A 22008-nucleotide genomic window follows, 5' to 3' on the forward strand; every position below is an offset into this window, starting at 1 on the left:
CACGGCTTCAGGAAAAAAAATGCTAGCAGCCTCCAGCATCACCTTTAAAAATATATATTTACAGGAACAATTCCCTATTCTCTGGGACTCTTAGAAAAAAAGATCCATTTTGGGGGGAAATAAAACAAACAGTGGAGACAGGTATTGCACTGTCCCCCAAATCACCAACCCACAGGTCCTCAGGCCTGGGCTGGGCTGGTGCTGAGAGGTGAGCCCAGGAGTCTTTTGAACCCACCCTCTCCAGCCTGGACTTCAGATAGGACAGGCTTTATGTCCCCCATTCCTCCCTCCCAACTCCAGGGACTCTTAAAGGTCCTTTGTACCCGCCCGCAGGAAATTGGGGGGCTGGGAGGGAGGGAGCTGAAAATACATGTTTGGTATCAAAAATAAACACTTGGGGGCAGCGGGAAGATTCCCATCCCCCAAACCCCTTCCTTCCCACCCACCCCACCTCAGATATAGGAAGAGATGTCCCCCTCTCCTCTATTGAAAAGCCCTGTTTAAAAATAGATTATACTATCAAAATGGCAGGGGGTGGGGGACCAGGGAGACCTGGAGTTCTGGCTGGAGGGGCCCCCCAGACGGGGACCACTTCTCCCAAAAATGCTCCATTGGGAGGTAAGAGGCAGGACTCCAAGGAGTTTGGCAGATACAGGCATGGCTTCTCAGGGGGAAGTAGAACAAAAGAGGCATTCATCCCTGGCCAAAAAGATAGCTGACAAAGGACAGGCTGTCTGAAAGGCTGGGGTGGGTGGGAATTTCTATCCCAAGGGTGTGAGACTGCCTTGGCCAAGACTTTCAACTGTTAAACAGCACAAATTCTTCCTGGACCCTTAGAGATAGCCAGGAATAAGAAACTACGAAAAACTAGCTCTTCTACCCACACCCTAAAATGGATACAGGGCTCCCTCAGCTCCCCAAAGATAGACTGAGAAATAAATAAAGGTCCTTCTTAAGCCAGACCCTGATTGTCTCATCTTGGGGGAAAAATGTGGAGCTGGGGAAGATATCCTTACCACCTAGGGTTGGGCCGGGCTCCTCCCAGTGGCCTTCAAAAAATAAATAAATAAACCGTCCCCAGCACTGTGGTAGGAGACGTGTAAGGGCGGCCACTGGGGGATTGACCAAGAAAAGGGAAGTATGTTTTCTGTGGAAGAGTAATTGAGATCCTTCTTCCTAAGAATCCCCACCCAACGATGACAAGAGCACATGTCTGTCAGTTGAACTATGTTTCTCCTTGAGACAGCTGGCTGGAGAGAAGTTCAGGGCGTGAATGACCCCCGAATGGGGTGGTGGCGGTAGTCATGGCTTCTGGGGCCCTGGGGAGAGCACCACGGGGGTTGACAGGCCATCCACGCTGATGGAAGGGATGTGCACCTGGGCGCTGCCACTGGATGGAAACTGGGAACAGAAATAGGGAGAAGTCATGAATGGGGATCATGCTAGTGTCTCTCACCCTCTCCAAGATGGGGGGAAGAGATCCTACCTGGAAGGAGAGCTTGGCAGGGCTACGGGGTGCAATAGGACTCAGGGTGCTCCAGAAGTGAATGCTGGGGGGCAGCGAGCTGGGCGTCAGCAGCACCGGAGTCTGTGAGGAAGGGGTGGTCAGAGCTCAGGTGAGCAGAGGGCAGGTGTGGGAAAACAGAAGAAACTTGGTTCCAGCCCCACCAGATTTCTCAGGTCACTGAAAGTACATAGGCCTAGACCACAACTACTAAGGCCAGGCCGGTGACATCTCTCCAACTTTACATGGACAACCCTCCCAACTCCTGTTAAGACACCCCAGCCTCATTGGGCAAGATCACCCACAAGACCCCATCAACAAACTACACAAGTTATAAAACCAATAGCTCAGGGTCAACCTCCAACTCTTGCATTCCACCCCTATAACTCAAAGGAAGCCCGCTAAACCAATGCCAGACCAAAAAGCCTTGCTCAGGTTACTCATGCCATGTGCCAACCCAGAAACTGTTCCCACACAGGGCCTCTCAGTCGTTCAGTCTCTACCTACAAAACTCATCAGACTTGCCCTTCATTATGACCACTGATCCCTCGGCCTCTGAGCCTCTCTCGCCCTTCATTAATCAAGTCCCACACCTCCAGTCCAACGGGGCCAATTGCACGTGAAGGCTGCACCATCCCAGTCACTCAAATCTGGTCGCATCCCTTCGCCAATCCCATTCCTACTGGGAGCCAGCCCCGCCCCTCCACAGGCACTCACCAATGTGTGCGTAGGTAGCAGGGATGGCGTTAACGCTGGCCCCGGTGCCTGCATACTGGAGCCAGTTCCTGATCCTGGAGTCCGTTCGGGTCCTGGCCCACTCAGCAGGCTAGGGCTGAGTGGAAGCTCCAGGTCCCGGGGCTTCCGGCCCTTCTGAGGCTGGGCGATCTCCGTGCTGGAAGCTGTGGAAGCCCCGAGGCCACCCACCGGCACTGCACCCTCCATAACTGTGGGAAGTCGGGCTGGCAGGCCCTCCGCAGGAGGGACTTCCGGCTCAGCTTTAACAGCTTCCGGCACAAACCCTGCCTCCCCACCGGCTGCCGCGTCCAACTCCTCCTTGGGCCCTTCTACTTTCACTTCTGGGGGCAGTGGCCGGCCCAACCCCGGCTCCACCTTCAGCTCTTCTGACTTAGGGTTCGGGGCCTCTGGCGGGGTCAGAATGACCTGGGAGAGGAGGGTGTGTGTAAAGATTGCTGGAGCAGCAGAGCCAATGACTTCTCTGGAAAAGTGGGACTTGTTACTAACTGCACATCAGGGCAGCTCCTCCAACAGGAGTGGGATTAATCAAAGTAGGGATTATTCTGGGGCAGCTTCTCATATCTGAGGGCAGGCTGCAACCTAGAGGCGGGACAGGACTCTAGGGGATAAGCACTCTCAGTCATAAAAGCAGAGGTTCTAAAAAATTGCTTTACAGACTGCAGCATCTGCCTCATCTGGAAGCTGGTTAAAAATGCAAATTCTTGGGCACATAATCCTAGATCCACATAATCAGAAACTCAAGGGGTGCACTCCAGCAACCTGTGAGTTAAAAAGCCCTCCATGCGATTCTGGTGAGTGAAGTGAGAGAACCAATACATTAAGCAAATACATAAATTCAGGGCACCTACTACAAGTTGGATGTATTATTAATTGTAGCTCAAACTCTCCTCAGTTCTAGCATAGTTCACCTCTCCAACCCTTTCTCCAAGGGGACTTCCGTGTCTCTCCTTCCACCACATATCCTTTAATAAGACATTTATGTCCCATTCTCCTGCCCCTCCCCATTTAGTAATTGTACATCCCTCCTGTTATTGAATTTCCATATTCCAGCCCTTACCTGGAGGGGCAGGCCAGCCTCCTCAGTCTCCAGGCAGGCCTCCAAGGGGCTAGGACTGGTGCTCTTGCTCCCTGAGTGGGGCATTGCTGCTCCTGCTGGGGCAGTGTTGGGAAGCACTGAAATGGGCCGTGGCTGCAGGGGTGGCTGTGGCTGCGGCTGCGGCTGCAGGGACTGGATGGTGAAGGTGGAATAGAGGCCCGAGCGCATGTACTCATTCCGGCTGCTTCGCGCCAAGCCACCTGGGCCTGCCATTCCTGTACCCTTGGGTGTGCCTGGCTTCCCAGAGGCAGTGTCCCCAGGGACAACATGTATAGCAGTGGGGGCCATATTTGCCATAGTGGAAGTGATAGACACCTCGGGCTGGGGTGGGAAGTCCTCAGTGGAGCACCCTGCAACCTCAGGATAGGACACAAACTTGTAGACGAACTTCTGGCCACTCACTTTGCGGATGATGTTCTGGGAAGGGAGGAGACAGGATAGGGGGCCTTAGACGAAAGGGCCAGGGTACGAAGAGGATGTGGATGAGGTGGGGTGGTAGAGGGATGTGTCTCCTAGTATCTTTCTTCCCTCATCCCCCTCTTCTGTCTTTTTCCATATGCACCGTCCTGCTTCCATGTCTGCCTCCCAGCCCATTTCACATCTCACCCATCTCTCAATTTTTGTGTTCCTCCTCCCTTCTTCAGTTTCTCCTTCTTTCTACCCCATCCTGATTCCCCTCTGTATTCTTCTCCAGTTTCTCCTTCTCTATTCTCCACTCCACAGTTCTTCCTTTAGTTTACTGCCCTTATCCCCTTTCTCTGTCTCCCCTCCATGTCTGTCCCCGATCTCTCCCTCTCCAAGTCTCTGTCACTTTTCATCTCCACCTCTCTGATTCCCTCACCCTTACCTCAGACACCCACCCCCCACTGCAGTGGCTTCTCTCCACAATGGGGTTCACCTAGGGGAGTAGGTGTAGGAGCAGGCTTTTCTCCTGGCTTCAGGAACCAGGGGTGTCTTGGGTTAACAGGGTCAGGCCTTGGGGGTGGCTACTAGGACACAGTTTTAGAGTCTAATGTAGTAAGACAGAAAAATGAAGTAACTGATATATAAATGTTGGAAGAGACTAAATTAATGTAGAAGAATATAGAGATAAATTACTAATATAGAGGATTATTTAAAGCTGTTGACACAGACATGGAACAGGGGAAAGTCACTAGGGTGAGGAGCTGCATTCTTAATACATTTGTGGAGGTTTAAGCTAAGAAAATGAAGTAACTGATAGTAATGAGACAAGAATATTAAAATACTGATATAAATTTGGGGGAGAATCTCAAGGCTGGCTTGGGTGAGGCACAGAGCATGTTTGGGATATTTCATGTTAGGTCTGGAGGGTCTCAGGTCTGTTCTGGTGGTCTCAGAGAAGTAAGGCAGCTTTATTATTAATACTGTTTTAGAGGTTTTAGCTAAAGGAATAAAATATTAAATGGAATATATGCTAAAAATGATTAAGGGTATGCAGGATAGCTCCAGGGCTATTCTGGGGGACAAAAGGGATTTGCAGGGGCACTCAAATAGTCTAGGGACATTTTAATGCCAGTCAGGTACATCATAGGGTGGGTTTGTGTTTTGCAGAAAAGAAATGAAAAGGATATGAATATTGTTTTGGAAGTTTCAGGTAAAGAAATCAGAAATTTAAATAAATGGTATTAATATTGGGGGGAGGGAGGGGAAATTCAGTGCTGGTGTGGGAGTCTAAGAGGATAAGATGAGGAAAATTTAAAATTTTAGCTATGGGAAAAGATGATAAAATAAAATGATATAAATACTGGGGTAGACCAGTGTTGCTCTGGGAACTCAAGATGATTGGGTGTGGAGCTGGCATCATCTATGTTGTTTTGGAGGTTTTATCTAAAGGAATAACAAAATAACTGATGAAAGTGTTGAGGGTTCCAGAGGATGAGATAAGCAAAGGTTAGTATATTATTATCATGGAGGTTTTGATTCTAGAAATAAGAATCTGCTGGAATTCTTATTCTAGATAGAATAAGAGCAGATTATGAAATTACTGGGGGAGTCTAGGACTGGTCCAGGTTCTAGAGGACATGACGAGGAAGATTCAGTATTAATAGCATTTTCAAAAGTTTTGGCTATAGGAATAAGGCAAAAAAATGAAATGTTGTGCAGGGTGTGGTGGGACAGAATGACCTTGAAAGTTTTAGCAAAAGCAGTAAGAAAAATAACAGATAAAATGTTTGGGTGAGGGTGGGGTGAGGTGGGGTGGGGGCAATATTGGTTTGAGAGTACCAGAAGATGAAGTAAGAACTGGAAAAGTTTAATACTGGTTTCAGTTATAGCTATAGTGATTAAGACAAGAAAACAAAGTAACTGACATAAATTTTTGAGTTCCCAGACCTGTTCTCAGTGGTCTTACCTTATCATAGTAGTACCGCAAAGCCCGGCTGAGCTTGTCATAATTCATGTTGGTCTTGTTCTTGCGCAGCCCCCACAACCGGGCCACCTCCTCAGCATCCACCAGCTTGAACTCACCACCATCCCGTGAAGTCCAGGAGATGATGTGGCCATTGCCTTGTTCTCTCAGCAGCTGCAGCAGAAACTGCCACAGCGTCACAGAGGGGTCCATCGCTGGGGGAGTGCTCACGCCATCCCAGGGGTACCTGGAGGGCAGATGGCTCAGAGCCAAGAGGCTGTAGACACATGACAGGATAGCAGTAAGCAGGATGATTCTTTTCTTGACATCTTGCCTCTACCTCTGTCTCCAGACCCCATCGGCATTCCTTAAACACCCTCAGACCAAATTCAAAGCTCCTCAGCCTGGATTTGGATGATCCCTGTATTGGGGTGAAATTCTGGGGGACATTAGGACAGAGTGAATGAATTTTGCATGTGGGACAAATGTGAATCTTTGGGGGCTAGAGGGCAGACTGTGGTAGGCAGCAGTATCCCCCCAAAGATGTCTACATTCTCATCTCTGGAACCTGTGAGTATATTGTTGCATGTCAAAAGGAACTTTGCAGATGAATTTAAAGTTACAGACCTAAAGGTAGGGAGATTATTCTGGATTATTCAAGTGAGCACAATATAATCACATGAACTCTTAATAAAAGCAGGAGAAAGAGGCAGAAAGGCATCTCGGAGATATGCAATGACAGAAGAGGCAAGAGAGATCCAAAGCATGAGAAGGACTCAACCTGCCATTACTGGCTTTGATGACGGAAGGGGGCTGGGCCCAAGAATGTGGTGGCCTCTTAAAGTTGGGAATGGCTCTTAGCTCACAGCCAGTAAGGAAACAGGTATCTTAATCCTACAACTTCAGGGAACTGAATTCTGTCAGTGACTTGAATGAGTAGGAAATAGATCTTCCCCTGTAACCTCCAGAAAATAATGCAGCCCTTCTGACACCTGTATTTTAGCCCAGCAAGACCTGTGTCAGACTTCCGACTTTCAGAACTGTAACATGATAAATTTGAGTTGTTTTAAGCAGCTAAATTTGTGATAGTTTCAGCAGGAACAGAAAACTAGTATAATGGCCCTTAACTGAACATTTTCATTTGCATCTTCTGCCACATCAAACATTAAGTTTTCAGGAGGTTCCTTCTGCCAGCCCCTCGCAAAGACTGTTCACTCCATGTGGGGTTCCCTTCCTCTGCCTAGAGGTCTTCCTCATCATTGAAGTCCTAGCCCCTGGGGCCTTGACTTTATGAAGACTTTCTGAAACTGAACGCTTGCTCTCTTCTGTCCCTCTATGTACACTCCTCAAACCTTTTACTGTCCCTATATGTTCTCCTTCTTGATAACAACCATATATATACCATTTATTGAGTGCTTAATATGTGCCAGGCATTGTTTCAATCAGGCAATACAGCCCACTGGACAATCACCCAGGCTCTGTAACCAGATTGCCAGGGGAAATCTGGTTCTGCAACTTATTAGTGGTGTGATCCCTAGGCATGTTTTTAACTTCTTTGTGCCTCAATTTTCCCATGTGTAAAATAGGGATACTACTACTACTACCTAGTTCATAGGGTTATTGTACAGATTAAATGTAGCTAACATACCTGGGGTATGCTAAACTCTAAACAAATATTAGTTTCTGATTTGTTCATAATTCCTTACCCACTATTCCAAAATCCGAAAAACTCTAAGAACAGAAGGCTTCTGTGTAATCCTTTTGGCAGCAAAACCTGATCTTAAACAAAACAAGGCCCTTTCTGATCTTTCCTAATCCTTACTGAGTGTGACTATTCATACATTTTGCTGCAGAAATCCGAATGTGGCTGATTACGGAGCCCACTAGGGGTGTTATGTAACATCTTGTATGTACACCTTGTTAACTTTATAAAATCTGAAAAATTCAAAATTCTGAAATACATCTGGCCCCAAGGGTTTTAGATAAGGTCATGCACACCTCTACTGCTATTTTTACAGGTATTGACTAATTTCTCCCTCATCACAATCCTGAGAAGTAAGATACTCTTATGCTCGCTAATTTACAAAGGAGGAAGCCAAGGCAAAAAATGTCTAAATGATGTCTATAGGCCATATGGCTCTAGGTTGAAAAGCCAGGATTTGGACCCAGGCAGTCAGGTTCCAGTTGTGTAAGCTTTTAAACCATTATGTGAAATTGTCCCTCACACTGCTTCGAAGCATGTCCCAAAGAGAACAAGACCTTTCCTGTCCCCTTCACCCCAACCCAAATAACTGGTCTCTTTGCTAAGTGCAAACTGGAAATAAATACACGCTTCCTATTGCTTACAGAATTAGCTTTCATCAATCAACTGTTCACTTGCTGGGATTGTTGGATTAAGAATAAGACCTTCCAAATCAGGTTTCAAAGAACCTCCATTATTTATAGCTTGATTCTTTAACCTGTAGTTAAATATACAGTATGATACCCTTATGTCTGAGTGGTCTCGAAGTTCATTCAGAAGACACAATTTTAGGCAATTATATAATAAGCCACAAGGTCATGAAGTGCCCAGATTAGAGAGTCCTATCATTGGAACCCTGAGTTTATTGCAAAGGCTTGCTAGTTTCAGAGGCACAAAGGGTTCAGTGTGACTCCTGGTGGCGAAGACAAACAATTTTAGCAATTCCTCTTTTGGTGGCAACAGAACCTATCAATTAAGGTAAAATCTGACAGTTTGCTTCAAGCCTAAACAGCTAGCAGGGTTCTATATTTTGTTTAGTATCACATTTTCCACTTGATCCATAATAACAGGTCTAGTAATTTGCCTTATTCAGTATGTATTTACCTTTCTTCATCTCATTTAGCAAGCATTTATTGAGTGTCTGCTGTGGGCCAGGTGATCTAGGGAAATTGACATTTTATTGGAGAAGAGAGACAAGAAACAAGATAAACAAGTAAATAATGTCAGATGATGATAGAGCTATGGGAAAAAATGACACAGGCAAAAAGGAATTTTTGAAAAGGTAGTCAAGGGAGAGTCATCACCGAGGAGGTGACATTTGAGCAAAGATCTAAAAGAGGAGAAGGAATCAGGTTTGTGACAACCTGGGGAGCAGTGATCCAAACAGAGGAAATAGCCAAGCTGAAAGGTCCGGTCCTGAGGCTGGAGGGCGCCAGGCATGTTGGAGGAAAAGAAAGGAGTCTGGCATGGCTGGAGAGAGCAAGGTGACAGTAGTAGGAGATAAGAGGGGCAACAGAAGCCTGACTGAGTGAGCCCTTTTTGGGCCCTGTAAAGACTTTGACTTTGAATCTGAGTGAGACGGGAACCATGAGAGGGCTGTGAACAGAAGGGTGACAGACTGTGACTTGGATGTTAACAGGATCACTCTGGCTCTTGCGAGGACTGACTAAAGGCTGAAGAGGCTACTGCAATAGTCCCAGTGAGATGGTGGTGGTAGCAGTGGAATTGATGAGAAGTGGCAGTGTTATGGATAAAATCTGAAGATGGAGTGAATGGGATTTGCTGACAGATAAACTGAGAGTGAAAGAGGAGTTAAGGGTGATTCTAGGTTTGTGGCCTGATCACCTGGAAAGAAAAGATGGAGACAGGATCAACTGAGATGGGAGCACCGTAAGAAAGCAGGCTTTGAGGGAAGAAGAGGAAGTCAATTTTGGAGTCAGTCTCAGAGGCCTATTAGACACCTACTTGCATTCTGTGAATGATAATATTAATTTAAAAAATAAGAACCAGTCATATAACCTGTACTATGTGCTACATACCATTTCAATCATTTAACTCATTTAATCCACAAACCAGCACTAAGGAGTGGGGCTTATTATTACCCTCTCATTTTCCAGATGAGGAAATGGAAGCACAGAGAAGTTAAGTAACTTTCCAAAGGTCACACAGCTGGAAACTGGCAGAGCCAGGCACTGATCCTAGCCAACTTATAACACTAGCTCTCTATGAAGAGGAACAGAGGGGTAAGATCTTACAGGGTGACAAGGATGCTCCTTTACACATGGTGAGCAGGGAGGGCTTCCCTGAGAAAGTGACATTTGAGCAGAGACCTGAAGGGAGGGAGGTAGCAAAGCACGCTGACATCTGTGGGAAGGGTACTTCAGGGAGTGGGGAAAACATGTACAAAGGCTCTGAGGTGGGCACAAGCTTGGCATACTAGATCATGGCCACCCTGAGTTCATCCGGTTCCCACCTCTGAGGATATGAATGTGTTGTTCTCCCTGCCAGGAGTGCCCTTCTCCCTTCTGGCACCCGATGAACCCTTTATCACACCATTAAGTATCCAGTTCCAGTATCTCCCAGGCAGAATTAAGTCTTACTCTGTGTGATCCAATGTGTCAAATAATCCATCTGCCCTTGCAAAGCTGTTCTTGTTTCTGGGTCTTCAACCTCATACTCCTCTGCCCTGTCCTGACTGTGTGACCTTGAGCATGTTGCTTACCCTCTCAGGGTCTGTTTCTGCATCTGTAAAATGGGGGATATTTCACTCTCAAAGCAAAACATACTGAAAATACACCTATTCTCAAAGGCATTTGTAAGGATTAAATATTAATATACGTAAAGGATTTAGAAAAATATCTCTGGCACATGGTGACACTCAAGAAATGTTAGCTATTAGCTAGTGTGTCATTCTTCTCCCTCTCCAAGCCCCTCTCCTCAACTTTATGTATCACTGAGACCTATACTATTTGGCTCCCATTACCTCTCAGATCTCACCTCCTATGCCTCCCTCCACTTGGCTCCAGCCATACTGGCCTCCTTCATGTCCCTTGAACATGACAGGCATGATCCCACCTGAGGGCCTTTGCACTGGGTGTTCCTTTTTCCTATACTCTTCCACTAGACATTATGGCTCCCTCTCTAACCTCCTTCAGGCCTTAATTCAAGAGTTGCCTTCTAAGTGAGCCCTGCCTCGTGCTTCAGATTTCAACCACCCTAATACGCTATTCTTACCTTCCCTACTTCATTTTTCTTCCTTAGCACTTGTCTAACATACCATATAATTCTACTTGTTTTATTTATATAGTCTGTTGCCTCCACTTTTAGCAAACGTCTGTTCCACAAGGGCAGGAATTTCCACCTGTTTTGTTCCTTTCCACATCCCTAGCACCTAGAAGAGTACCTGGTACTAAGTGCTCAGTGTTTGTTGAGTGAACAGTTCCAACTAGCTAGCTAGCCTCTTAACTAACTCTCATATGCCCTCTTTGTCTCCATCTGCCTCCCACACTGATTTGTCTGAAATTATATTTTTCCCATTCATTCATGCAATAAATTCCTATCAAACACCTACTCTATACTAAGTATATTTTTAGGTGCTGGAGATCTACCAGTGACTAAGCAGACAAAAACTGTAAGTCCTCATGGGACTCCCATTCTAATGGGGAGAGACAATACAATAAACTGGTAACCTATAGTGTGACCAATAATGATAAAGGGCAAAGGGACAAATAAAGCAGAGAAGGGGCATGAGTCCTGCTAGGTGTGCAGGTTCAGATGGTCAGGGATGGGTTGACAATTGAACAGTGCCAAGAAAGGAACCATGCAGAGCTCAGGGGTAGAGTGTTCTGGGTAGAAACAATAGCTAATGTAAAGGCCTGGAGGGCTAGATCACAACTGTGTATTTGAGGACAAGTGAGGTCAGTGTGGCTGGAACAGAGTTGGGGTGTAGGAGTCAGGGCCAGAGAGATTATCTGTTTTATTATTAACTCACAGGTATTCTTTATTTACACTGGAGAGGATTCTAGTTCTGATCCCATTTTACAAATGAGGAAACAGGTGCAAAGAGAAAGTGGTTAAATCAATAAGGCCACACAGCTTCTGGGATTGGGGGTAGATGGGAGTTGAGACAAGCTGTGCAATGGAGAAAGCTCTGCAGGCAGGGGGAACAGCAAAAACAAAAGCTTGGAGATGGAACTAATTTGGTTTTTAAGGAGTGGGGCCTCATATGTGATGGGATGAGGTGAGAGAGGGGCACCCTAACCTGGTACTTAACTGGATCACTTTTGAGTAAGATATTTAATCTCCCTATGCTGAAGTTTCTTCAGTACCTACCTAATAGGGTTGTAGTGAAGATTAAATGAACTCATTAATATAAAGCACTTTGACTAGTATACAGTAGGTACCCAAAAATGTTAGTTCCTATTAGCATTACCACTATCACTAATGTATTCATTTATTGCAGTGAGGCAGAACATCTTAATGGTTAACAATGTGCATGAGGGTGTGTGTTCTAGAGTAAAAAAGACCTGGATCAACAAGCACACAAACTGATCCACTATAAAGGAGGAGGAAGAGGGTCAGGAAAGACCATGACTGATCCACAAGGAAAAAAGGGGGGAAATAAAAGTACATAGGCTGATCCTCCTAGAGGAGGGATTACAAAGCACTGAACTCACAGGAGAGAAGGTGTGAATGCAAGGACACAGGTAGCAGATACTGCAAAGGTGTGGTGGTAGTGTAAAGGCTCATCTAAATTTTCTGGGGCCAAGGGGAGCAGAAAGCACACTGACTCCTGCACAATAGTGGAGGGGGAGAAAAGCCATCACACAGACTGACTAAAAGGAGAGGGGTCAAGGCCATGGACTGGACTACTGAAAATGGGGAGGATATAAAGCACTAAATTGATCCACTATTAAAAGGAAAGGAAAAGTCCAAGGACTGGAGCATCAGTCTATAAAAAATGGAGGATAGGGCGATAGGCTGGTAACTAGGGGGATGTGAATATAATCATGCACTGATACACGGTAAAATGGTGTGTGCATGATAAAGCCATGGACTGATGGCCTGGGAAACTGGAGGAGGCAAGAATACAAATTCACAGATGTAGTTACTGTTAAAGAGGAGCGGAGGGTACAACACGGATTGATTCACTCACTACAAGGAACAGGAGGGGTGGAACAAACATGGCCACAGACGGGGTCCTTGAAAGTTGAGGACCTATAGTCAAGAAGTTGGACAATGCCAGAGACTAGTCCCCTATAAGTGGGGGTGGGGACAAGACCATGGACGAGTCCACTGCAAGGGGGGGGGGTGGGGAGAAATATAAGCGCACAGACCGATCCACCATAAAACAGGAAGGGGGGTTAGGCCACGGTCAGATCAAGGGAGGACATAATGCCACAGGCAAGTCCACCAACCGCGGTGGTGGCGGTGGAGAGTCGAACACCACCAGTAGGCCATGGGCCAAGCCACATCCCTTGCGCGGAGGCGGGAAGGATACGTGGGGTCATGGACACTGTCCTCCACCCTCCAGGCCCCGACTCACCTGTGCGTAGCGCAGCGGCAGTGTTAGCAGCTCCGGGGGGCGGGGGCTCCATGCGCCGCCCCACCGCCCCCCAGGCCCGGGCTCCGAGGCGGCGGCGGCGGCGGCGGCGGCGGCGGCGGCGGCGGCGGCGGCGGCGGCGGCGGCGGCGGCGGCGGCGGCGGCGGCGGCGGCGGCGGCGGCGGCGGCGGCGGCGGCGGCGGCGGCGGCGCCTAGAAGCCACCCCTGCGTTGCCCCACTGCTCACGTGGTCCTGTGGAGGCGGAGCCAAGCATTCCGTTGCTCGCTGATTGGCCAAGCACCACGGATTAACCGCACGACTTCCAGGGTTGGGGAGGCGGGCCCTGCCCCACAGAGCTATGACGTGATTGGTCCAAGGGGAACTGATGGAACGCTGATGACCGCCAGGGTTCCAAGGGGGCGTGATCGGCCCCACTGATATTATACGCTGATTGGGTCGACTGATAGACTGCGGGCAATTGACGAGTTTTGGGGGGCGTCTGCCTCGCACTGATTGGCCTACATGGTATTGATGGAAGACAACCTCCGAGGATAGGGGGGTGGGTGGGCCCTGCTTTCTATTGATTGGCTGATGAGGACTCCTAGGTAGCTGCCAAAACGTGAACCGGGCTGGTGCTGCACTCCAAGCGGCTGCCCGGAAGCAGGACTTGTATAGCAGTGGGATTAGCAGCCGGCAGGGAGGGGTTAGGGCCAGGGCTCTGCGTAGGCAGGCAGGGTAACTGTACTGATTGGCTAGAAAAGACGAATTTAGAATGCAGCAGAGGTAGCGCAGCATAGCTGCCAGACACGCAGAAGAGCGCTGAGTGTCAGAAGAGCGCTGAGGAAGGCAGGTTCGAGCTGCAGCCAGAATTATAAAGGGGTGGAACTTGGCCATGTAGTGATTGGAAGCTGGACTCAACCTAGAATAGGGGCCGGACCAGGGAGGGCAGGATCCAACTCTGCGTCCATTGGTAGAAGCTGGAACTATTTAGAAGCAGGAGCGATGCCAATTGGGCAGAGAAGGCCGTGGGTATAATTTAATGTACCCGAGGAATGATTGGAGTGTGGGAGAGGAGTAAACCTTAGGGCCAAGAGAGAAAAGCTGATTTCCTTGGGAACAAAACTCCACCCTGAATTGCCCCATTCTCTATGGTAATTCAGAGTGGTGCCCAGGGAAATAAACAGAAGGCCCAGGTTGACAAGGGGACAGAAGAGCAGGCAGAGTAGTAAGTCAAGTAGCAAATGCTGCCAGGTAACGGGCTGGAAGCAGAATTTCAAGGGCCCTTTGAAGGTTCCACACAGACTGGACCTCTGGGCCTCCTAGTAATTTTGTGCTTTAGAAACAGGGCACCTAAGTAAACAGCAGGGGCTAAGGGGGAAAAGAAGGGCCGTGTGACTCAAAGACATTCAGGCTCTTTAATGTCTGGAGAAGGGGAAAGAAGTCAATGGCGCGGGTCCTCCGGGAAATTCTGCAGACCTTGTAGTTCTCTAAGCCCCTGAAAAAGACAGGAGAGATTGAACAGAGACTGGGTCCAGGCCACGCCCCAGGCTTGCTCTGACCTTCCAGACTCTGGTTCTCTCTCTTCCTCAGGTCACCACCCTAAATGCATTTGAAGATAGAGTCTGGGAGTAGGGTGAGCTGCTCTCACCTCTAGCAACATGTGGATATGGGCCTTGATATTCATGGAGTCCTTGGTGAGGTTGTCGCTGAGTCTGGAGAAAAGAAACAAGAAAGGGTAAAGTGGGCCTTATGATCATGAGGATGAGGCTTCCTCATCACTTCAAGAACTATCTACATCTGGGATGACTTCCACACAGCAGATGATAGGAAACCCTACTACCTGACCTTCTCCTATGCAGAGATGCCTGGCCACCATCTGGACTGCACTGATTCGAAGGCATTTACTGAATCTCCTACTCTATGCCAGACAGTTTTAGGTACTTGGGACACAGTAGCAAACACAACAAACAAAAATCTTGGCCTCATGAAGCTCAAATTCTTATTAAGAGGGACAAATGATAGAATAAAAGAGTGTCAGATGGTTCTAAGTACAGTGAAAAGCTTAAACGATACAGTATCAGATGGTTCTAAGTACAATGAAAAACTTAAACGGTAAGAGGATAGGGAGTGAAGGAATGGGAGCTGCAATTCTAATTAGCTTAGGTATGGCTTCACTGAGAAGTCTTTGAGTAAAGACTTATAAGAAGTGAATCGTCTGGATGTGTGGAAGATGAGTATTCCAGACACAAGGGGGCAGCAAATGCAAAGGCGCCAAGGTGGGGGTGTACCTGGCATGCCTGAGGCACAGCAGAGAGGCTGATGTGGCTGGAGAAGAATAAACCAAGGCAGATTGTAGGCGGTGAGGTCAGAGAGGTAAGCGGAGGAGGCAGATTGTGTAAAATATACAAGGCCATGGTAAGGACTCTTGCTTTTATTCTTAAGTGGGATGGGAGCCAGGTTGTAATCAGAGCAGGGATGTAAAATTACTAGGGTTTACAAGGATCCATCTGGCTGCTGTGTGGAGAATTGACTGGGGATAAGGAGAGCTGGTGTGGAAGCAAGGAGTCCAGTGAGGAGGCTACTGCAATAGTCCAGGTGAGAGATGGGAGACTCAGACCACAGTGGCAGCAGTTGAGGTGATAAAATGATTGGATTTGGGATATATTTTGAAGGTAGAGCCAACAGGATTTACCGAAGGATGCTGAGTGTTAAGAGAGAGGACTCAGGAAAGATACCAAGTCCTAAGCAACTGGGAAGCTAGGAGTTGCCTGAAACCACTCTGACCCTGGACTGTTCAGTTACATAAACCAGTCAATTCCTTCTATAAGCCAGTTGGGAACAGAACCACCCAAAAGAATTCTTATTGACACAAAGGGTCAAGGAAGGCCTTTCTGAAGGATGAAGAATGAGTAATAGTTAAACAGTAGGAGGGCCTTTTTCACAAAAAGGCCAGGAGGCAAGAGCGAGCTTTGTTAAGGAATAGTCAGGAGGCTAGAGTGTTACAAATTAAGTAAATGGTGTGTGTGTGTGTGGGGGGGGGAATGGTACAAGATAAGGTCCAAGAGGTAAGAAGGATCATGTAGGATCTTAATATCATGATAAGGAATGTGGACTTTACTATGCTGTATGTCAATGCAGGAGACAGTTTTAGGGTAACTAAGACAAGTAGACGGCAACAACATAGGATGTTAAATTGGAAAAAAATAGTATGAACCATTTATATAGCAGTATCTGCCAAATTTATATTTTCAGTCCAGACCTCTCTCCTGAACTCCAGCCTTGGAAGTTTTAACTACATCTTCAAAAACTACATTTCAATGTTTAACAAGCATTAACACCTAACAGGTCCTAGACTGAACTCCTGATCTCCTCCAAATCTGCTTTTTCCCTATCTTCTCCATCTCAGATAATGTCAACTCCATCCTTTTAGTCGTTCAGCCAAAAACCTGGACTCCTCTCTTTTTCTTACACACTACATCCAATTGAGCATTCTATTTAAAATCGCACCTGCTCCATCCTGGGCAATGTTTCTTATTTCCATTCCATGCTGTTCTCTGTGACTGTCAACCTGTGACACACTATATCATTTACTTGTTTATTGTCTATCTCCCCTGACTAAAATAAGATTTGGCAGAGATTTGATCTGCTTTGTTCCCTGCTGTACCCCCAGGGACTAAATCAGTAGGTACCCAATGGATGTTGAAAGAATAACTGAATGACTACTCCACTCAAAGGAACCTGAAGTTCTCAAAAGATGGTTGAATCTATGTTTAAGGTCAGGAAATAAATAGTTCCTGAGGTTGTTGCCAGAGAGCAAGAATGCTTTTAAGATTATCTGGAGTAGTGCTCAAAGAACGGAGAAATGATCTTTATCAGCTTGATCCCTTGATCAGGAACAATTTGAACATCAAAAAAAGAAAAAAAATTAGTTAATGGTACAAGTTTAGTCTATGAAAGGCTATGAGTTCAACTTAAAAGGAGGAAAACATAAAGTTCACTAAATGCTAGTTGTAATACCAAAGGGATGTGTTGAATTGCTGCTGATTTAATATGTAAGGCAGTGTTAATAGCCATATGGTTATTCTGTTCCTTCTGTAATGACATGTCTGTTTATCGGTGTAGATGTGTACTCCTTTCTGTGTAATCAGGAGAAAATACAGAGACTTGATCCTCCCACTCCCCAAAGAAATATACTTAGAACAGGAAGGACTGACAGCCTATTTTGGTTACATAAAATAACCTGAAAGTTCAAAGTTTGTCACAATGAGAGGCATTTTAAAGAGGAGAGCGAGTTATACATATCAAATCCTCATCTTTTAGAAAGATTAAACTTCTAGGGAGCCCTACTAATTATAATTAAGTAATGAGATTCAACCACAGGTCTCATTACACTAATAGACCAGACAAGGGGGCAGGCACTGACAACTTAAATAGCTCATTTTTGGGAAATTTGAAAGGCTCAGGCATCCTCTGATATAAATAACAAGGAGAGCCTTGTTATAAAAAAAGGTCTTGATCTAAATGACCGCAAGTTCAGAATTGCATTAGCCCATGAGAGCAGACCCCTCGACCATACTGTTTATCAACTGGTATGATCACTAAGATTTAGAAATCTCAGCAGGTCTGAAGCTCTTTTGGGTTGACTAACAGTAAAACCCTGGAAAGGTTTGAAAAAAGAAGTACTGAAACCCTAAGAGAGGCAATTCTGGAATAAATCAGTGTAGGAATAAAGATAAATATAACCCAGAAGGAATTTTAGATCAGTGGAAGTCACTCTAGTAAGGTGTTGTTAATTTAAGTGTATTGCTCAGTATCCCCTCAATCACTCCACATGAGCCATGCTCACCTCTCTTGGCAGTTCCTCTAACACGGCAGGCACACAGGTCCCCTTGCCAAGAATTTTCTTCCCCAGACAGCCCCCTGGTTTGTTCACTCAACTAAATGACTCAAATGTCAATTCCTCTGGGAGGCCTTCCCTAGCAACATTTCAAACTTCTCATCCACACTCCAAATTCCCCTTGCCTGCACGAAATCTTAAACACAACTAGAGCTTATGCTTTCTTCTCACATTATATCCCTATCACCACCAACAGAGATCTGTTTCAATCCCCACTTCGGTCTGCTTCCAGCATGCCCTTTTGAATTCATTCAACAAACATTGCGTGCCTACTATATGCTATGTACTATTCTAGTCATTTGGGGTATAGACAAAATGTCTCCCTTTATAAAACTTCTATCTCAATGGGAGGAGGCAATGAACATTAAAAAGAAGTAAACTGCATAGTAAACATTAGGAGGACACAAGTGCTAAAAAGAAAAAGTAGAACAAGGGAGGGGAATCAGGAGTGCCAGGGGTTGCAATTTTAAAGTTAGGTTACAGAAAGCCTCTTTGAAGAGACATTTAAGCAAGATTTACATTGAATGAGGAGAAAGGAAGGCATGCAGATATCTGGGAAAGGAATACTGCAGGCAGAAAGAATAGCCACTGCAATCACCCTAAGGTGGGATCATTTTGGGGTTTCTAAAAAACACTGTGAAGGTAAGTGTGGTGAGAGCACAGTGAATGAGCAAAAAAATTAGCAGGAGGTAAAGTCAGAGGTAACTTATTTTATTGTTACTGATTTATAGGCTGAGATCTCCCAGATCTGGCCAAAATTGTTCTTCTAGAATGTAACCCTTCAAGGAACCCTTCTGTGTTGTTCACTGCTTCCTCCCCACTACCAAACACAGAGCCTGCCATACAGCAGATGCCCAATAAATGTTTGTGGGAATGAACAATACAGAGACTATTTGTGTGATTAATATGTGCTACACCTGGGGCTGAGCTTTACAACTCCACTTTACTTAGCCCTAGCCCTGAGGAGGAGGGGAAAAGGGTCTCTAAGTATCCCAGGAAGTCACAGGGAAAAGGAGAAGGGCATTGCAAAGGTGGTATTCTCAGACACTATCCTCATGAACTAGACTTACTCTGTGAGAAGGCTGCTCTTACGATCAATGAACTTGAGAGCTTCTGCCAGTGTCAACTCCAGGAAAAAACCATATCCAAGGGCCACGTAGATTCGTGAAGTGTCTGAGCTGGAGAAACAGTGGTTAGTGGAAGTTAGGGAACTTCTTATCCCTGTTTAGCATACCATACAGTTTAAGATTTTTTACTCACCACCCCACCCCCACATTCCCCAAATTGAAGTTTTGGGAGGGCAGAAACTTTGTCTTATTTTATTCACTGTCACATCTCCAGCTCCAAGCACAGTATTTGGTTCATAGTGAATATTAAAATAAAATCTTTGTTGAAGGAAGAAAGTGGGGGAAGCTGAACCATGTGGGCTTAGAGGGGTGGGTAGACACTCACACCACTGTGTCAACGAAGAAGTTACAGCCCAAATCCACTTGCATATATAACTCCGAGTGATTAGACTCCTGTGGGGCCAGGAAAAAAGAGGGAGGGGTTAGTGGTCAACTTTTAGGTCAGGTGACAGGTTTTGGTCTGGGGTACCTGCTCCTATGACCCTCTCCCCGCTGCCACAAAAGGTAGTGAACCTGCTATATTTACCTGGAGTCGCTCAATGACATTTCTCAGTTGAAGATATTTGGACAGCTGCTCATATACCTTGTCGCGATGATCCAATACCTTTCTGATGGGACATGATGGAACAAGAGTAAAATGATAACCAACAGGAAATCCTGTCCCTCTTGGAATACCTCATACCATGACCTTCTGAGACCCTCATGTTATCATGCCCTCAAGAGGCATTTTAGTGCAGAAGTTAAGATATGGACTCTGGGTCAGACTGCTGTTTGAATGCAGGCTCTCCTATTTACTAGCTGTGTGACTCTGCTAAGTAAATAACATCTTTGGGATTCAATTTCCCTATCTGTAAAATAAGGATGAGAAGTGTTATTTCATAGTCATTAGATGGATTAAATGTGTGTTTACTATAAAATATTTAGAATAGTGCCTGTGATACAGCAAGTTCCTCATATGTTAGCTATTATTTATTAGTATTGTTATTACACTACTCCCAATGCCTCTCTCTTATCAGAATCAGGATGTTCCATTCTCACAATAGAAAAATCCTCCATCTCTTTAGGATGCTCTTAATCCTAGTTGTGAACACTCTACTTCCTGCTCAGATTAACAATAATAGTAATAATTTTTCATACACATTGACCCTCTAGGATCCATGTTAAATCCTCTGCAAGGATTAAACGCACTGAAAACTCAAAACCGCTGCATGAGGAAGGCTCCATCAATTTCTTCATTTCACAGACGAAGAAACTGAGGCACAGAAAAGCGAGGCGAGGGAAGGCACAATGTGTTCACACGATGGCTAAATGGCCAAAACAGGTTTCGAGCTTAAACACCCCAGCCTGGGAACTCTAGCTCCTAACCCTAATTGATGTCAGAGGCTGAGCATGCGCAGACACAGCCTCCACTAAGACCATCACATTCCTATCAAGTTTAACCCCAAACGTTGCCCCTCCTCCCCGCTCGAACGGCGCGCGGGGCCGGGCTGCGTATGCCTTGCCCACCAATCAGAAGGCTAGGCCCTGACTCTGAAAGCGCCCACTCACCACGTGGAACTTTCCAAATGCTCCGCCCCCGCGCTGTCACTCACCTCAGGTCCCGCTGCAGCACGTCAGAGATGAAGGCCTCATAGCGCAGCACTTTCTCCCCGGAGGCCGCCAGCGCCCGCCGTTTAGGGGGCGTCGCCATGCTGGGCTCCTGAGGAATGGGGAGCGGGAAGGCCTCGTTGACTACTCAGTGTAGCCTCATGCACAGTACATCTGCACTCTCTCGGCGTTGGGAGTGGGCTCCTCCGATTCACGCGGGGCGAGGGGGGTGGGGTCCTTTTGTCTCTCCTAATTCTGGGACCCTGCCACCCAGGGATACCCAAACGTGGCCCTCACCTTAGAGCCGCAGGCAATAAGAAGAGTTGAGATGAACCGCGGCTTCCGTGTGGCGCGGGTGAATGACGTACTACCAGGGTGCGGGCCAACCAAATAGCCAGGTAGGGAGGGGAGGTCCTGAACCAAAGAAGATGGCTGAAGCGAGGAAAAGAAGGGCGGAGTTTTACGGAGTCCAATGAGATTGCGGAAGACGTTAGAGCGTGGGAACCTGTACTGCGCGCGGAACCTCTGGGGAACGTGCGTGGCTGGTGGGGTGGGCTTTAATGGGATTTGGCGGGTTCTGGAACAGGTGGGACGCACGGGTGGAGAAAGAGAGCACAAAGCATTTAGTATCTAAAAGAACTTCGGAAGCAAAAGGACAGAAATTGATTATGGTTCTGGTCTATAAAAGGGGAGTACATCCTTGTGATTAATCGCCTTGGATTTTGATTTTTTACACAGCAAATTTGAGTTTCACTCCCGGTAATGGGAATGAATGTAAGCATTTAAAAAGGTTTAAACAGAGACAGATTTTTAAAAATTCATTCTTGATAATTCCTGCTCTGTGGTTCACAGTGCATAATGGGTTCAAGCAGAAATTGACAATGCACCATCTTTAATCACCTCATTTAATAGCGCCAAATGGAGGGTTGCTGAAGTTCTATGCCCAAGACTGGCTATCTTGTAGTTAGAAGTAGTTCCTTTTTTTTTCTTTTTGCATTCAAGTTACTGAATGAATTTATTTCCCGTGTTAGGGTTTCAAATAATAGCATCTAATCCAGCAAGTCCAAGCCTGAGCCTGGAGGAGAATCCAGATTCTGGGATTCCCAAATGCCATTCCTGTCCGCAGGGCCTAGATTACCCACCCATACCAGGGAACTCTTTTCAGATAATAGTGTTTCATGTGTAAAAGCAAGACCCGCCTCACCACCCCCCACCCCGTGTTCAAAACCTAAGCAAGTCAAATCAAGATGTTCTTTGCTCTTAGAACAAGTGATTTTAAAGGAAAGATTGAGATTTTTTTTTTAAAAAAATTGTACATCTCATGTTACATATAGTTAAAATTACATCTAGTGTGAGACACTAGTTAGACAAATATTACCAAATTATATCA

General features: G+C 46.3%; 2 protein-coding genes across 3 annotated transcripts; both read right to left on the reverse strand.

Annotated features, from left to right (window-relative positions):
• Positions 1 to 38: 38 nt before the first annotated feature.
• ELK1 (ETS transcription factor ELK1) lies at positions 39 to 13146 on the reverse strand. Of its 2 annotated transcripts, none has more exons than XM_016141826.2 (6): positions 13011 to 13146; positions 5728 to 6001; positions 3318 to 3773; positions 2222 to 2665; positions 1487 to 1588; positions 39 to 1401 (listed from the first exon to the last, which is right to left on the reverse strand). In XM_016141826.2, exons 2-6 carry the CDS (start codon positions 5935 to 5937, stop codon positions 1303 to 1305), a joined length of 1311 nt encoding a protein of 436 aa, XP_015997312.2. In that variant the 5' UTR covers positions 5938 to 6001; positions 13011 to 13146; the 3' UTR covers positions 39 to 1302. The 2 variants fall into 2 exon arrangements, with proteins under 2 accessions (XP_015997312.2, XP_036082761.1); XM_036226868.1 differs by lacking the exon at positions 13011 to 13146 and adding an exon at positions 10066 to 10210.
• A 1257-nt stretch (positions 13147 to 14403) lies between these two features.
• UXT (ubiquitously expressed prefoldin like chaperone) lies at positions 14404 to 21038 on the reverse strand. Its single transcript, XM_016141827.2, has 7 exons — positions 20916 to 21038; positions 20624 to 20730; positions 19558 to 19639; positions 19357 to 19424; positions 18975 to 19082; positions 14656 to 14719; positions 14404 to 14502 (listed from the first exon to the last, which is right to left on the reverse strand). Exons 2-7 carry the CDS (start codon positions 20719 to 20721, stop codon positions 14449 to 14451), a joined length of 474 nt encoding a protein of 157 aa, XP_015997313.1. The 5' UTR covers positions 20722 to 20730; positions 20916 to 21038; the 3' UTR covers positions 14404 to 14448.
• Between the last annotated feature and the right edge of the window lie 970 nt (positions 21039 to 22008).

Source organism: Rousettus aegyptiacus, unplaced genomic scaffold (assembly GCF_014176215.1).
Source record: "Rousettus aegyptiacus isolate mRouAeg1 unplaced genomic scaffold, mRouAeg1.p scaffold_m13_p_9, whole genome shotgun sequence".
Taxonomy (NCBI): Eukaryota; Metazoa; Chordata; class Mammalia; order Chiroptera; family Pteropodidae; genus Rousettus; species Rousettus aegyptiacus.

What these genes read in the sequence shown, in the direction of transcription:
- ELK1 (XM_016141826.2), bottom strand. Translation starts at nt 5,937, where the DNA reads ATGGACCCCTCTGTGACGCTGTGGCAGTTTCTGCTGCAGCTGCTGAGA. An exon ending in TGCGGTACTACTATGATAAG is followed by an intron (nt 3,774 to 5,727) that starts GTAAGACCACTG and finishes CTCCCTTCCCAG; the next exon opens with AACATCATCCGCAAAGTGAG. An exon ending in CTGCCAAGCTCTCCTTCCAG is followed by an intron (nt 1,402 to 1,486) that starts GTAGGATCTCTT and finishes TTCTGTTCCCAG; the next exon opens with TTTCCATCCAGTGGCAGCGC.
- UXT (XM_016141827.2), bottom strand. Translation starts at nt 20,721, where the DNA reads ATGGCGACGCCCCCTAAACGGCGGGCGCTGGCGGCCTCCGGGGAGAAA. An exon ending in ATGTCATTGAGCGACTCCAG is followed by an intron (nt 19,425 to 19,557) that starts GTAAATATAGCA and finishes CTGGCCCCACAG; the next exon opens with GAGTCTAATCACTCGGAGTT. An exon ending in AAGAGCAGCCTTCTCACAGA is followed by an intron (nt 14,720 to 18,974) that starts GTAAGTCTAGTT and finishes TCTTTTCTCCAG; the next exon opens with ACTCAGCGACAACCTCACCA.